This window comes from Tetrao urogallus (genome assembly GCF_951394365.1).
Source record: "Tetrao urogallus genome assembly, chromosome: 6".
In the NCBI taxonomy this organism is placed as follows: domain Eukaryota; kingdom Metazoa; phylum Chordata; class Aves; order Galliformes; family Phasianidae; genus Tetrao; species Tetrao urogallus.
In genome coordinates, this window is record NC_136819.1 from 24,584,660 (window position 1) to 24,601,356 (window position 16,697).

Below are 16,697 nucleotides of genomic sequence, written 5' to 3' on the forward strand. Positions count from 1 at the left end.
TCTTCCATTACCACCAGCACAGCACCTTGTAATTCCTTTTTAATTACTCTCAATCATCCTGTGCCACATATATGTCCAAAGAGCAGCCAAAAATAGCTCAAGGAAAACAGGCAAAATCAGCTACAGGAAAGCAGATGGGGATTGACAAGGGAGTTATTTCTCATCCAGAGGTTCTGCTGGAGTCCGGTTTTGACTCTTTTTGGGACAGAACCCATCACTGCATGAGAAAAACCTCACACCTGCTGATGTTTGAAAGAAGAGGCATGGCAGAATTAACCAAATGTTCAGCACACGCCAAGCCACCCTGGCTCTGTTGTATTGTAACTTGACAGGAGGAAGAAAAGAGATACAGTTCTTGGCTTAGATTTCCTTGCTTTTATTTCTATCACTTGACTGCAAGAAATGCAACTCATAGGCTTTGCATTAGTTGAACAGATCCCTCTGCAGCTGCCATTTCAGGACACTTCATCACCATGCAGCAAAATCTCAGTGTTTGCACGTAGTCTGCCTACACAGGTATCCACCCACAATTTACTCACCCATGGCCAAGCCCTTCACAAAAACAGAGCTGTCTGCTCACCCACTGAAATCCAAGGGCTAAGAAATCAGGCTCTGCTTCACTGCTTTGCACGATATGCCAATGCAAACTTGGAAAGCCATTTTAATGAGATAGATAAAGGAAAAGAGGAATGCTTGGAGGCAGATGTGCCCTCTGAACTGCTGTGCCATCAGTTGTTAGCTCAACCTGTTGCATAGCAGTTTGCATGCACTGCTCATTTAAGCTAAAAATGGATACGCACAAGCCAGCAAGTGGGTCTGGAGGGGCAGTGAGAAAAAGAAGACTGAGTGGTAAGTTTTCCACATGAAGCTGGAAGAGAACAGCTGTACACAGCCTCACTACTAGGAGATCCTGTGTTATAGGCTCCACAGGAGGTAATGAAACTGGGGACAGGACGGGAGTAGGCAGCCAACAATTCAATGAGAGATGAGTTATTAAACAGTTCCTGAAAAGCAGTCTGATCACCTCAGCCATCTCCAGGAGTAAGAAAAAGAGGTGCTGGCAGGTTCAGAAAGATCCTTCATACCTCTGACTCCAAAGGCATCTGTTACGCACAAACTCAAATTAAAGAAGTCACTAACTGCTTAATTTTAAGCACATGATTAAGCTCAGCATCAAGGAATTTAAACGCATTCTAAACACATTCAGTCTTCACAGAAATACTTTTTGTGTGAAGAATTGTGATCGAGTCCTGCTTTGATAAGATCCTTACTTTCTTGTGTTAAACATCAGGGGGTCTGATAATAAGATTGCACAAGGAGATGGGTAGTTCACAAATGGGAATTCTACTAGAATCAAGACTAAAATGTAAGAAAAAGTCCTCAGTGTAGTGAAACAGGATGCATGTATACCCCACAAGAGTAAGAATGGGCAGTGCACCTCTCAGTGTGCAGAAAACAATCCCATATTCATTAGAAGCTGGAATGCAAGCAGCTCTGCAACAGCTTTGTTACAATGGTCTGGGGGCTGTGGGGGTAAGAGTTTGTTTACTTACAGGTGGGAAGGAGTCAAGGGACTGGTTTCTATCTGATACATACACATAACAGAACAGTCTTTCCTCAGCAGTGCAAACTGTACCAAGACGGGTTTCACACATCGTTTAGAAGGCTGACTTTGTCAGCTGTTGTCCTGGCACCAGCACAGCATTCTTGCCTCACAAAAATCTGGCTGGACCTTATGTAACCTCAGGCTACGGGTAGTAGCAGCATTAGTAAACAGCTGGTGACGATGCCTCTGCTTTGTGTACAGCATTCCAATTTAATCATTACATCATGTACCAGTCACTTGAGTTATGACTTTGATATTCCACTGACACAGCAGTGGACCTCCAGCACTGCGCAGCCAGAGTACACACAGCTCTAGGAAAAAATTCCCCAGTGTCCATACTGTACAGCTCACTGGCAGATCTCATGCTGGCCATTAGCAAGCCAAGTACCCTGGTAAAATTTGGATCCAGATTGCTCCAGATCACACCACATATTGCCCTGTGCTGCTGCAACCAGCTGAGTGTTTCTGGCAAATGAGTGCTGCAGGTGAGGTACTGGGGTACCAAGTGACTGATTTCAAGCTGATTATTTGTAAAAAGTATGCAAGCCACATCAACCTCAATTCTTCCTCTTTTCCATTTTCCCAAAGAAGTCTCATTTATTTTCAAGCTGCAGCAAGTCTATAGATTTGCACTATCTTTACTCCAGTCAAAGCAACTGCACTTCCATTCTTATCTGCTGGGTTTTTCACTGTCAGTATGCAAACATAAATAACTAGACAGGATATTTGGCATTGGGAAAAGATCACAGCACCTCAAGTCATCAAAGAGCTGCCGAGAGCTGACAGTGGCGAGTGGCGGTGGGGGAAGTCGCAAGGAAAACTTGGTATAAATAGGTGAACTGTTGAATTCAGCATAGCTATGTTTAGCTTGTACTCAGGTCAGTTCCAAAAAGCACAGCATGTAGCAGGCTCCGGGATACAACAAGATAGAAATTCAAGACAGAAGTCCACAACGGAATTATGTCATGGCACAGTTGGGAAAGGTTGGAGCCAGGTCGGGGTCAGTGGTGGAACTGGAGCAGGCAGAACAGTCTTGTAGGGAATATAGACAGGCCAGAGTCAGCCAAGAGACATGCAACATCAGGACATGGTCAGCGAGCGCAGGAAAATGTTCAGAGGTTGCTGCAGCTACATGTGCAGAGAGGTTACCCAAGCAGATGTGAGAACATGGCAAAAGTAAACATCTTGTTCTGCCAGTGTTGTGTGCTGGCTTTGGCCACAGAAACTAAACCACAAGCAAAGCATGACACATATCCCGACAGAGCAGAGCTTTATTTCCTGGTGCCCACAGGCTAATAGAGGCTGAGGAACTCCTATGTGCAGATTGAACACCTTCACAAGTGATCTTAACCAGCCAAGAGCTGACACTGCCAGCCTGCATTACTTTGCAGCCAGTCTCACTGCTAGCCTGTGGCCCTGCACCTGTCCTTCAAATCACCATGTCCCCTGCACAGAAGAGCACACAATGCCATGAGAGTCACTTTCCTGTGGCCTCACAATTAGCACCGAGGAGCACAGAAATGCATAGTCAACACTTCCCACACATGGCAAGAAAACCCACCTGGAACATCTCTGCACCTCACCAAAGCTGGGGAGCTACTCGTCCTTACTGGGCATTTGACCTTCAAGCTGACAGCAGCCTTCTCACCCCACATTTGTGCTGGAAGCAGAGAAGCTGTAAGTGATGAATGGATAGGCTGAACTGTACCACAAGAACCCTGATTGTTTAGACATTTGATCACAGCACAGCAGCACTACCAGAACATCATCCAAATGTACCTGACTGTCATTATACCCAGTGGATGTGTCATTAGTGTCATTACAGTGTCATTACACCTGTGGATGCACAGGACCCCGCTTCTGGACAGTCACTTATTGCTTTTGGCTGGGGAAAGGAGAAGTTGGTGCCTCCAGATGCGATGTTGGTGACAGAGACAGGGCAGAAGCTGAGGATCAGGGTAAACCCAGCTGCTGCATCGCTGCAGTCCCAGGCAGCCCTTCCATGAATGGTGGCATGAGTCATGAGCAGCAAGATGCAGCAGCCCAGAGCTCCCAGCTGCAGTATGTGCCTGCAATCACGTTCCCCAAATCATCCCCTTGCATACAGCAGCCACAAGGAATTCAACCCACTTTATACTCTTGCTCTGATTCACCCTGATGATCTTCATAGCCAGCACAGCCTTTGCCAGGCAGGCAATTCCCAAGGCCTGGCCACTGTCATTCTTCCCACCTGCCTTCTGTTACCACCACAGCCACAACCTGACACTACACACCCTACCTGTTCTATTTCACTACTGCTGCATTTCCTCACCTCTCAATTCAGTGGGTTTGGAAGCTTTCTATCTCCTACATCAAACAGAAAGAGGCTTAATTTTGAAATTATTTACCCTCATCACCTTTAAGAGTTGCTAAGTATTTGGGAGTCATGATATTCCCATAATGGAAGCATCATCACCAAGAAATGTTGCTACACCAAAACTCAAGGTTACAAAGCATAGAAATCACCAGAACCACCCTGGGTGAGCTCAGAGCCAACACACAACAGCCCTGTTCAGGCAGATGCTTTTCCTGTTTTGGTCCTAAGCATGATCAAGAGTAGGATGGTACCCATTACTGGAAATGCACAAAGTCATAAAATCATTAAGGTTGGAAAAGACCTCTAAGATCACCCAGTCCAACTGTCCTCCTTCCACCAAGATTGCCCTCTAAACTGTATCCCTAAGTGCCACATCTACACATTTCTTGAACATCTCCAAGGACAGTGACTCCACAACCTCACTGGTAAGCCTATTCCCAGTCACTAGCCCACAGCACAGACATGATGGGCTGGCAGACTGCTGGGTAACACATGCTACTTGGGCACTTGTACTCCAGGCTGAATAAGAATGTCTCTATGGAGCCTGAGAGCACGCATGCAAGTGCCCCCCTCTGTGCCTGCTCTCCTGGCACACAGCTTCGTCTTTGGGGCCCAATACAAAGTCTGATGCACAGATGTTCTCACTGAATTAAGAAGCTGGCAGAACTTCCTTACTGAATTTGACAGTGCACCACAAGGAAGATGGGCATCACTCAGGAGGTGTGCAAGACATCTATTGGCTTAATAAGTGTTTTTTTTTTTCTTTCCATGCTATTTTGTTCTAAATAAATAGCATTGTGCTTTAAGTAAGATGGGGTTCATTGGCTGGTTCTGCTCTTCCTCTTTGGAAAGAGAACCTGTAGTTAATAAGGACAGGTATTTGGGTCTGATGGGGTAATGATGGCAAGGTTTAGCAAGGCAAGTGGCGGACCTACATGATCAGACCAAGGGAAGAAGAAAACTGCATTTTATTCTGGTACAGATGAGCCAAAGTGGACACAGTGCGGAAAATAACAAAACAAACTGTTATTGTTAAGCCAGAACATCTCCAGTTAATATCAGGAAAACAAATGCAATGTCACATGCAAAACATCTAGTTATTTTTCCAGTACCAAAGCAGTTTTTGATACACATACCAGAGGTACTACAACATAGAGACAAAGATTTTCAACTGTTTGCGAAAGGATTTCTCCCTAGGAATGCAAGACAGAGACGTGGTCTTAATGAACACCAAGCATTTCCCTGCATGGCCACATATGAAGCAAAATCTGCCAGTATTCGTAACTACAAAAGCCTGTTTGTTATGATCTGCCACATCAGGACTTGTTAGGGTGATCATATGGAGACCACAACCAGACTTTTCAGTAACTTCAGAAAAATGCAACTCATGTTTACTTATACTACAAAAATATTCTGTTTTCCTTTGCATTCAGCACTGCGCCTGTTAGCTCCCCTGCTCACAGCAAGGCTCAAGCATTCAAACTGAAATGCAACATGACATCCACACACACCAAAAAGCAGTGAAGGAGAAAGAACGTGGTGAATGAGCAGCTTCCTATAACACAGTTGCTTACCTCTCTTTCTTCTGATGTGCTGAATGGTTAATTTCTTGCTTTGAGCAGAGGAGCAAAAACACACATTCTTCCCCCCCCCCAAAAAAAACAACCAACCTCAGCCTCCTTTTTGCTTTGTTAAGGATTCAGAGAAGTGAGTGGTAGGTGGGTCCCTTCCTCCCTCTGATAAAGAATATTAGCACCTGCTGCAGGTAGCCACAGTGTGAAAGGAGTTCTTGTTGTGTTGTTTCTTGGTGCATCAGTCAGACACTTCAGGACTCTACCTGCCAGAGGCTTTATGGTCATCCTTTTGCTAGCAGTGCCTTGGCTTTAGTAGAAAAAGAATTCCTAATATTGAGGCCTCAGACAAACAATGTAGACAGTTCTTGTTGTGAAGACACAGCTGTGAGCAAGTCCCACTGCAAACTGATTAAGCTTTTCTGACACTAGGAATCTCTTGGAATTCTGGAGCTGGGCTCCAACTGACTGAAGCTCTACTTGGGCTTTTCCCTGTGCTGCTCCTCAAATGGAAACTTTCTGTTCTTCAGATGCACTGGATGGAGAGATAGGTAACAGACATAATGGCATTGCATGACCTCTGTTGCAGTTAAATCAAGATAAAGTGATTTTTTTTCTATTGCTGGTTCTCCATATGGGGAAGTGAGCATGGGATACCAAAAGCTTGCTTCTCTACAGGTCAGGATGTTCTCTTTGATCTCCAGGCTAAGCTCTTCCTGTCCACATAACGTTCATGTACTTTTGTGCCAGTTCAGTTTGAACACAACAGCTTCCTTCTCTCCCTTTCTCCCCAGACACTGGGATAAACCCTGTGATGTAAAACAGTCCTATTCCCTTGTTTACGTATGGCCAGATTAAGCAATCCAGCAGCCTCCAGGAAGGAGGGCTCTTTATCACCCCCTTCATCCTAGCAGCTCTTCCCTCTTCTGTTTGTGCTTTCGTTTTTCATTGGAACTGCAGCCCATCAGTTGATGCTGCTGCATAATAACCCACTAAAAATTCAACTCCCATTGATCAGGCAGATATTGCCCTTATGTGCCCTGGAACCACACAGCTGCATTGCAAAACAACAGTACCCAGCTGATGCACCCTGATTTGCTTCTCTTCATCCACTTCAGTCATCTCCCCTTCACCAGCTCCTGGCTATGTCGCAGCTAATAGCTTGCCAAGGACCACCATACAGAATACTTTGCTGACACCTAGATAAACACAATCTACTGTACATTCTCTTGTCTACAAAAGTCATTTATCAAAGAAAGCTGTGAAGTTAATTTGCAGTGAACTGTTCTGCTAAGTCTGATGTGCGTTTCAATTGTATTTACACCCCAAGTTATTTTTCCTAGCAAAGCACATACTAGAAACTGTTGTGTTACCAAGGTCAGGCTAACAGGTCTTTGGTTTTCTACACTACATTGTATTTTTCATGCCTCAGATACAAGCACTGTTCTGGTTTCCAGTCATGTGGTGCCTGCTCCACTTGGATATATTTACATTCCTCGCTTATAAACGCTTGGTGTGCCTGTTCTTTCACCTCCCTTGACACAAGCACAGGAGCTTTAGGAACATTGCTTTTTCTTCAAGTACAGTACTTTTTTGTTGTTGTTTTTTTAAGCACAGCAAAGTGCCGAAGAGAGGTTTCTCTTTTCCATCCTGCATGAGTGTCCTAATACTTCTTATACCCTGTCTGAATTCAGGGGTTACTTTCCTAAACACTTGTCCTTCCCTGCTAAGGCTGCTAATTACAAATCTCTTTCTGCCTTTACTGAGGGTCTTCCATATTTCAACATTCAGTCTACCTGCTTCTGTAAGTTCCTTCAGTTTTTTTCAGATCTACTTTGTTAAAATAAAATTTTAGCCATAAGCCCATTTTTTTCTTCTCTTTATGCCTGAAGTGAAACTAAACCATGCCACTGAAGCAGCCTGGATGAGGTGCTGACATTTGTAGCTGAGGCTGAGGCTCCCGGTCCAACCCATGTGAGCCTTGCCATCTCTTGTCGCGGTCTCATTGCAAAGCTGCTGCCATGCACATCCATCCAGGTCCTCAGAATACCCTCCCGGGTGTCAACACATGCCTGGGCAGCAAGGCCAGGCCAAGGGGAGCCAAGCACAGCAAGTTACAGTGCACCACTGTGAGTCAATCCAGTTCCTGGCTCACAGCCTGGCACTTGGATGAGCTCCTGGCTTGGGATTCAGTGGGTTCAGGGGGAGGTTCTGTACTCAGCTGTTACAGCAGCAGATTGACCAAAGCCATTGAGACCAGCTCCTGCCATTAGGTCAAAACTGTCCCCGAGCTCCAAGTAAGAATGGAAGGGGAAGTTGGCAAAGGCCATATTGCAGCAGGTTCCTTCTGTGTACAAGACTCAAAAGCCAAAAAGATAATGTGGGGTTTTCTTTGTAGGACAGTAAACTACCAGGACATGGGAACAGATGTGAGAACTTTCTTTTGGATCAATGGATTACTTTTTATTTTCTTTTTCCTTTATTTCCCTCTACATGGATCTAGTTTATATATGAATCAAGTCTGTCACAACTTAAAATCCATCCCTATCCGTGGGCATGCAGCAGTCACTGCAGTATGAGTTAGGCATACTGCAAAAACTCCCAGCACAACTGACCACCGTCAGTGCTGAAGCAGCCATAGCACTGAGGAGGATCAGCAGCAGCAGCTCAAGTTCTGTCCTGAGTAACATCCTCCAAACTACTAAACCTATTGTTCTCTCCTGCATAATGTCCTCCAAACTACTAAACCTATTATTACTGTTGATATGCGTGGTGCCTGGATGTGGAGTCATGTTTCATTGCTTTGCTTTTCACCTGAAAAGGTGCTCTGTATGCACAGAAACTCTACCATCCTAGTTGCACAGGCTCTTGTTTTTCAGTCTGGAGCCCTTATGGTACTGTATCTAATAGAGTTAGTGTTATTCTCCTTAAACTACTGGCAAATCTTTTGCTATTTTTTTTCCATTCTCTTTGCTTAGGACTGCATTTATCCCCAGAGTTAAAGCAGTTGGTAATGACAGTGCCTTCTCTTTAGACACAGCAAACAAGTCCAAGTAACCACTACCTACTCTTTCATTAAACATTCCTGATCCCCAGGCTCTTATCTGGAAGCTTTAACAATGCCATTTTCATCTGCCTGTGTTTGAAGCACAGACATCTGTGTATTCATACATTATATGCTCCTGTCTGATAGCAGATTCATAAATGCCGTAAGAGTTGGGTTCAACATACAGAAGTAAGATACTCTGATGTGTGTGGATGTGGCAACCTAGATATCAGGGGATTGGTTATTGGTTTACATCACTAGAAAATTTTTGTGGCATTGTTTGAACTTCACAATAGCTGTAATCTTTACTGAAGCCTTAAGGAAAAGGGGCAGATGTGTTCTTTAGAATCTCTTGTTTGCTCACTGTAGATAGAGGGAAGCGGTGCCAAGTCGATGGTGAAAGATGTGGCATCTGAAAATGAACAGCAGTCTTCCCATCCCCAGTCCGTGCCTGCTGAGCAGAACAAGTTTTGGTAAAACCCACTGTGTGTCCTCAGCTTATTGAGCCCTGCAACGAGAGCCCGAAATGCAAGATGAAGCTAATGACGGTTTCAATCCACTGCTCTGTGTCATGCCAGCCCCACTGTTGGTTCCTCTGGCTCTGCGATGATTCACTGCTATCCTGAAAAACAGGCAGCAGTGGCACAGCATTAGTCACGGGCACTGACATGGAGGATGCTCACGCTGGGGAAGTACAGAATATACTGCTAAAGAGAAACTAGGTCTTCGTTTTCCTGCAGCCTGGGAAAACCAGTTTCAGGATGTCACAAGTAAAGCTACAATTGGTTTTTGTCCCCCTTCCTGAAGAGAAGCAATAATAATAATAATAAAATGCTTAGTGGCAGGGAGAAATTTGTGTATTTTTTAATAGCTGGCCACTATCTTCCATTCATTTTTTCCTTTTGTCACTCTCAAATTGTTTGATATCTACGTTTTTTTTCCATCACCTTCTACTCCTGTTCCTCCACTGCATTGCTACACTGCATTCTCCCTCATACCTACCCGAGCGTTACAGTGGCTTAGTTTGGAGGCTGTTCTCCTTGCCTTACAAACAGAAGCTACAGCTAGTAGCCACTGCTCTTCCTACCTCCCACGTGTGCTGCTCAGCCCCTTCACCCCCACCGATCCTCACAACCTTTGTTTTAACCAAAGTAAAATGAAGGTATAGGCAGCAATGAGAAACAGATTAACGAAAACTTGAAACCAACAACATTCTTCAAGTCTTGCTGCACACGACTTAATTTCAAAAGCAGTCTTTCCCCAGGCTGTGCTTCTAATGATAGAGCAATATTCCAACACCTTTACTCAAGAAAATCAGGTACTTGACTTCAAAATTAATTTCTAACCTCAAACCTAATTGCTCCGGGTGTAACAGCACTGAAGGGAGTAGAGACCTGCAGTGTTCAGCTGGTGTGGGATCTGAATCAGGCCCCCTGCGGGTCTTGCTTTAGGCATCGGTTCCTGACTGCAAATGATGGAAATGGAAAGGAGCTATTTCTCTCCCTCACTCAGCAAGCATGCAGCCAGTTCCCAGCAGCGTATTTTATTTCTTTATGCGTTATTCCTTAGCTTGTGCTAAGAGATAAAGGAGCGGTTGCTTCACTTGTGAGACTGATGCCTAACACAACTCATTTCTCAGACACTGACATCCTGAGGAAAGCTGGATAAAGAGGCTAGATTTTTTTTTACCACTTTCTCTAAGAACCTAGCAAAATCTTCACTTTATCTCTTAGACACCGATTTGTCTGTCGCTCCATTATAGCTGACTTTGTGATGGGTCAACCAAGGCACCAAGCAGGGCGCACCAGGAGCGGGGAGCAGGGCACGCTCTATATAAGGCATGGTAGGGCAGATGCGACGGCCGCACTGTTGTGCCACCCACAGTCCAGGTGCCAAGGTCCAGGGAGCTGCCCGCGCTGTGTGCACTGGAGCTGGAACGCCCTGTTATGTGGGACGGAGAGGTGGGGGCCCGCGGGAAGAGGGCCAATAGGAAACTGAAGTAAGGAGTGCGGACGGGCCGTGTGGGGTGATGAGCACAGGGGGCAGAACAACGGGAAGCGGTTCTGCGTTTCCTCCGCCACCAAAACGAACGACTTTGCAACGTGCGCCCACCCTCGGAGCGGGTTGAACGCCGGCCCAAGCGCAGCGCTCACACACAGAAAGCTCGTGGGCTGCACGACACGTTGCGGGCCGGGAGCCCCACGCTCCAGCCTGGGGAACCTGCACTGCATCCCTCCATCCTGCCCCATTCACCGCCTTTGGGTTCGCTTTACAACCCCCGTCTGACCCGCGCGCTTCCCAGCTCCACGGCTTCACCCGCTCGGTGCCCGGTGCCCGGTGCCCGGTGCCCGCCCGCTCACACACAGCCGGCCCCGCTGCCAGCAGGGCGAGCGTTGCGGGTAACGGCCCCACCTGACGCAACCCGCGCCCCGCTTTGCCCCATGCGCGGCGCGGCGAAACAGCCCGCCCTCGTTGCATCACCCGCAATGGGCCGGGCCGGCCGGGCGGGGCGACGCCGCTGCGGTCTTTAAAGGGCCGGGGCGACGCGCGCATCCCCAAAGGCGCCCGGCGCGATGAAGCGGGACGCGCAGAGCACCCAGGAGCACCTGGGCCGGCCCGAGGGGCCGGAGCCGCCCGCGGCGCCTTCGTCCTCGGACCCGGCCGCCGAGCTCAAGCCGCGGCTGTGGATCTTCGGGTACGGCTCGCTGGTGTGGAGGCCGGGCTTCGAGTTCACGTCGCGGAAGGTGGGCTTCATCCGCGACTACAGCCGGCGCTTCTGGCAGGGGGACACCTTCCATCGCGGCAGCGAGCGGGCGGTAAGCGCGGGGCGGGACGCGGGGCGCCGCGGGACGGCCAGGCGGTCGGCAGCGGGCCATAACGCTGTCTCCTTGCTCTCTCCCCACAGCCCGGCCGGGTGGTGACGCTGCTGGAGGACCGCGGGGTGAGTAGGGCGGCCGGTGGCGTGCTGGGGGCCGCGGGCAGGTGCGATGTCCCCGGGGTGTGACCGCCCGTCCTCTCGTTGCAGGCGTGCACGTGGGGCGTCGCCTACGAGGTGTGCGGGGAGCAGCAGGTCGCTGCCTCGCTGCAGTACCTGAACGTGCGCGAAGCCGTGCTGGGCGGCTATGACACCAAGCTGGTCAGCTTCCACCCGCAGGACAAGGAGGCGGGGGAGCCCATCCAGGCCCTCGTCTACATCGCCACGCCACAGAACCCCTCCTACCTCGGCCCGGCGTCAGAAGAAGACATCGCGGCACAGATCATCGTCTCGAGCGGCTGTGCGGGCCACAACGTGGAGTACCTCCTGCGGCTAGCGGACTTCATGCGCTACTTCTGCCCGCAGGTGGAGGACAAGCACCTCTTCTCCATCGAAGAGGCCCTCATTGCCCTCCTGCCCTGCCTGTGCCACTCGGACAAAGCCCTGGAGGAAGCGCCCGGCGTCCCGCAGAAGGTCGAAAGGGAGAACTTCTTGCAGGGCTCCAGTAGGAGGGACGAAACAATCGGGACGGCCTGAGCTCTAACAGAACTACACAGGGCCGAGTGGACGAAAGGAAACGGGGAGGGAGGGAGGGAGGAGGCAAAGAGGCTGCAGGGTTCCTGTTACACTCTTAACTGTAGCACCTGCAGCCATCACCACTTTCCAGGTGGGAAGTGTGGATCTGACTAGAGCTGTGCCCTAAGGCTTGATCTTTTGGGGTGAGACCTGGAGTGCGTGCTTCCTCAGGAGGGGAAAGAGGCTCCTCTGTGCACTTCTTTTATTCTTTTTTTTTTTTTTTTTTTTTTTTCTTAAACCTCAAAGACTGGTTGAGCAGGACTTGACTGGGTTTTAGCAGTATATTTGTGTTCTACCTCAGGCTGGCCAAAGCTGTTGCATGGTGGTTGAGCTTGGCTAGGTTCTGCCAAATGATCTTTTTTTCCCTCCCATGTCCCACCTCCAGTGCAATACAAAGTGAATGTGCCTCTGTGGGTCCTACTTCCTGGTGTTGCAAGGGATCACACGAATGCACTTGCTTTTCTAAACTGTTCTGTTGTATTTATTATGTGTTGTGTGTCTCCTTAGGAGAGGTGTCAGGCTGCTTATGTGCCACTGTGGGATGCAGCCCAGGCTCACCTTTGCATTGGTGCCTTCTTGCTTTAGCTCAGTTTCCTGAGGCACTGAGCCTGTGTCAGTGACAGCAGCTTTGCTCTAGACTTGTGACCTTGTGCTGCTGCAGGCTCAACTGATGCTGTAAAGTCCTGTGTAGAAGTTGTGGGATAGCTGTCTGATGCAGCAGCACTTTAACCAGCCCTGTACTGAATTGCCCTCTGGTGCTTTAGGGTAACATGGACTTTCAGAGAAAAACCTGAGGGTTCCAGTATCATACCCAGAACTGTGCTTGGTAGATTTGTACTTAACTGTAAAGGACCATCACTGAACATAATGCAATCCTGGATCCTGCTTTGTCAGGAGAAGCAGAGGTAGTGCTGCAAGCTCAGGCTTCTCAGCTTCACATATTAACAGCATGAAAACCTATAGTATTTGGAAAGGAAACTGCTGCTACTGCAATTAGCAAAAGAACTCCTGAGAGCTGACCTCTAGGACACTTGACTCCTCCCAAACATTTTTTTTTTTTTTTTAAATAAAGATAAAAAATAGGGGATGTTTCCATTACTGTGGCTTGTATGTATATGAACTGGTACTGTGCTGTGCCCAGTAATAAAACAAGCTGACAAAGTCAGTCCTTTGTACTTTTTTTTTTTTTTTTTTTTTTAAGTTACTGACTTCAAACTGATTCTTATTTTTAATGTTTGACTTTTGTCTGTTTTCTAAACTTAACTGGTAATGCTACTGTAGTTCCTTTCGAGACAAAGTCTTGATGTCAAGCAGCTTCCCTCATCTAGATTTCCTAGAAGACATCCATTTCAATATTTCACTTTAAGAGGAGTGGGTTCAGTCATTCTCTCTGCTTCCAGCCCATGCTGGAGCACTGTGCTGACACCCAGCTGTAAGCCAGCCCTGCTGCCTGCACTTGTCGGGAAAAGCAATGCAGCTCTCTGGGCATGCCAAAGGGCTTGAGCTGACCTTACTCTGGCTGCTTCCATGAAGTAACAGCACAGTACCAGGAAGTTGCCATTTGCAGCAGGCTCTGCTGACTGTGGTGGAGAAACATCCTCTTCTGCCTTGCACATAGCTGCTGTGTGTGCAGGGCCACCGGGCAGCTACCCTGCTGCCTTGATTCCTCTTATCACCAGCTGCCTCCCTGCTGAGACAACATTGCGTTCCTGCATTACCTGTCTCTAGACAGGAGTTACAGAGTGAAAACTAATTGAAACAGCTTAATTTAGCACTAATTAAAGGCAAGTAATAGTCTAGAGAAAACTCTGCTTTCCCTGTTCTGTTGGAGGCTCTCACTTCAGCTGAGCAGCTGCATCTTCCCCAGGTACTGCTGCAGGAAGCGAGGGCTGCTGCCTGCTAGCAGCGTGGCTCCTGGATGAGCTGCTGCTGCCACCACTGTGAGCAGCATCATGTTCCCTACAGAGGACCACAAGACAACTTCGGAGTAACTCACAGTGCCTTTCTAGAGATGCTTACATGTGGGAAATGTCCAGTTGTTATTCTCCTGTGATAGAAAGCAGTACCACAGCTGATGGGCAGTTTGGTATTCAGCTGGTCCTTTGGGGAAAGCCCCAAGAGAGTCCCATCTCACCCACCTCCAGCTGTGGTTTCCTGGCACTTAATTGCTGTGGACTGCAGTGGGGCAGCCAGTCAGATCTCAGCTGTCAGTGTCTCTGGCTTGCCACTAGCCACCAGCTAGAACATTCAAGTGTTAAAACAATAACTTATTTGCAGGGAAGTGCACTCATCTTGAACAACAAAGTATTTGCAGCACAGATGCTTTCCCCGTTTTAACAGAAATGCATTTGCAAGCACCACCACGTACTTCCCAAGTCTAAAACCAGCACACTTCACATGATCCACCTTTATTACAGATGCAGTCACTGTGGTTTACGTACAGCATCACCAAGCTGCAAGCTCACCAGAGCTCCAGATGCTCAATGGGGCTGTCTCTCTACTGAGGAGAGAACTGCAGAATGCCCAAGCCAGGAGGGGCAGGGAATGAGCAACACTCCTCGCTGTGTGCCAGACAGCAACGCCTCGGCTGAGCCTCCTTGAGGACAACGTATGTCTGGACATCCAGAGCAGAGCCAGCACCTCTCTGGGGAGCAACAGGGAGCCGCGGGGAGGGGGCATCCACACGTGCCCTCAGCGCGTGCAGGCAGCACCGAGCTGCAGGAGGTGGCACGTGCCGACTTCAGCAGCTGCTGCAGGGGGTGAGGCGGGCTGTGCGTCGCACATGTGTTGCTCCATATGTGCCTGCTTGCCACTGAGGAGGCGGGCTGAAATGTGCACTTAATTACCAACAGATGCTTCACAGGCAGGGGAAAAGTAGAAGACCAAAACAAAGGGCACTTATCGGGGCTCCCGGCCTCAGCATGGGTCAGTCCCAGCCTCATCTTGGTGAGCGAGGAGCCGCCCGCCTGGTTGCTACAGACGCTGCAAGCGGCTGCGCTCTGTCCGGCACTCCCATCTGCAACAGGGGCTGAGCAGAGCCTCACGCATTCTACAGTGTGGATGTGTTTGTCTGGCCTAGAAATGGTGAGGCAGGGGAAAGGCAGGGCTGCTAGCTGGTTGGATTTTGCATGAACCAGCCTCAACCACCCAGCACAGAACACACAGGTGTGCTCAACAGGTGTGCATCGTGAAGCTTCCCAGTAACACATTCCTCATTGCTCAGTGCCAGAGTGGGAGCACTGCCCACAGCCTAAAGCTGTAAGTCAGCCTGTGCCTGCAAAGTTCTTCACAGAACCTGAAATTGGTTTGTATTGCATTCAGTTCAGTGAGCAGAGCTGGGATGGAAGATTTCCTCAAGTCACATTTCCTGCTTTGGTACCATCACATTTCAGGAGGCAAAGGCTTCAGCAGCATGCGATCCAAAGGGCTGCTCAGAGCTGGCAAATAGGGAGGCACAAGCGTGGTCCCAGCATAAGGGTGACAGTGACATGCCACCAGCTCCAGAGGAACAGAGGGGATGAGGAATGGACTCAGGCTGAGGAAAAACTGTGCTTGCAGCAAAAGTAGTGGCTGCTTGGCAAGCCTGGAACTTCCTCCTACTGAGTTGCCTTGGCTTTAAGTGACAGCCACCCTAATCTGTGTGCTGTATTTAAAGTTTATTGAAACTGCATTAGGAGAGGAGGGCAGGGGCACTTGGGACAGCCCTGTGAAAGCTCTACATGCTGTGTTTACAAACCCCGTGCACTTTTTGTTTGGTTTTGGATGTGCCTTATTCCTTCCCAACTCCCTTTTCATCTCCCAGCAGTGCCAGCCAAGCTGATGAGTGTTTATACGCCTGAATTCCTGAAGCACAGCCAGTACCTTGAACTCCAGAGAACGAGACTGAAATAACGAGGAAGGTCAGGGAAGTTCAGAACAGAGGGGCTGTTTTCCTGGCTGGGGACACCATGCTGTTCCAGACCACGCTGAGCTGCGCTGGGGACAGAAACAAAGGCTGCTCTCGGACCCTCCTGTTTATGTAACTTTCTGCGTCCCTCATCTCACTTTTAATGGGATGCATTTTCATGGACCATTTCAATGAAGGCTGCCAGTGATCAGCCTGGCTGCTGGCACCTGAAAAGCTGCCGAGGGGTTTTACTGCAGCATTCACACAGCAGGAGCAGCCTCTGCACACTGCTTTGCCCCCTCCGCCCCCACACTGCAGCACCTAGAAATTTGCTACTGCTTTGCCCACAGAAAGAAAACTCAGAGGATGACTTTAGCACAGAGGAGGTTTCAGTCGCTGTCCTTCAGGAACATGACTAACACACTGGGGCACGTGCTGGGGACATGCAGGCCTACGCCACCAGAGTTGGGGCAGCGCAAAGCACTCACAGGTGTTCCCAGCACATCGCACACACCATGTGTCCTGCACAGTTTGCACGGCAGGCCCTGTCCCAAACACCTCCGTGTGCAGAAAGCTCCAGAGCAGTCAGAGCTAGCACGGGCACTAGGACTCACCGGGGTACAGCCTCAGATACCTGCTCTGCTTCTCCACCATGAGCTGAGGCTGCAGACGAACTGACACC

General features: G+C 48.8%; 1 protein-coding gene across 1 annotated transcript; it reads left to right on the forward strand.

The window, feature by feature from the left end:
• Positions 1–11,152: 11,152 nt before the first annotated feature.
• Positions 11,153–12,090, forward strand: CHAC1 (ChaC glutathione specific gamma-glutamylcyclotransferase 1; the record flags this gene model as incomplete). The annotated part of the gene is made up of 3 exons (XM_079536690.1): positions 11,153–11,395; positions 11,485–11,520; positions 11,605–12,090. 3 exons carry the CDS (start codon positions 11,153–11,155, stop codon positions 12,088–12,090), a joined length of 765 nt encoding a protein of 254 aa, XP_079392816.1.
• Between the last annotated feature and the right edge of the window lie 4,607 nt (positions 12,091–16,697).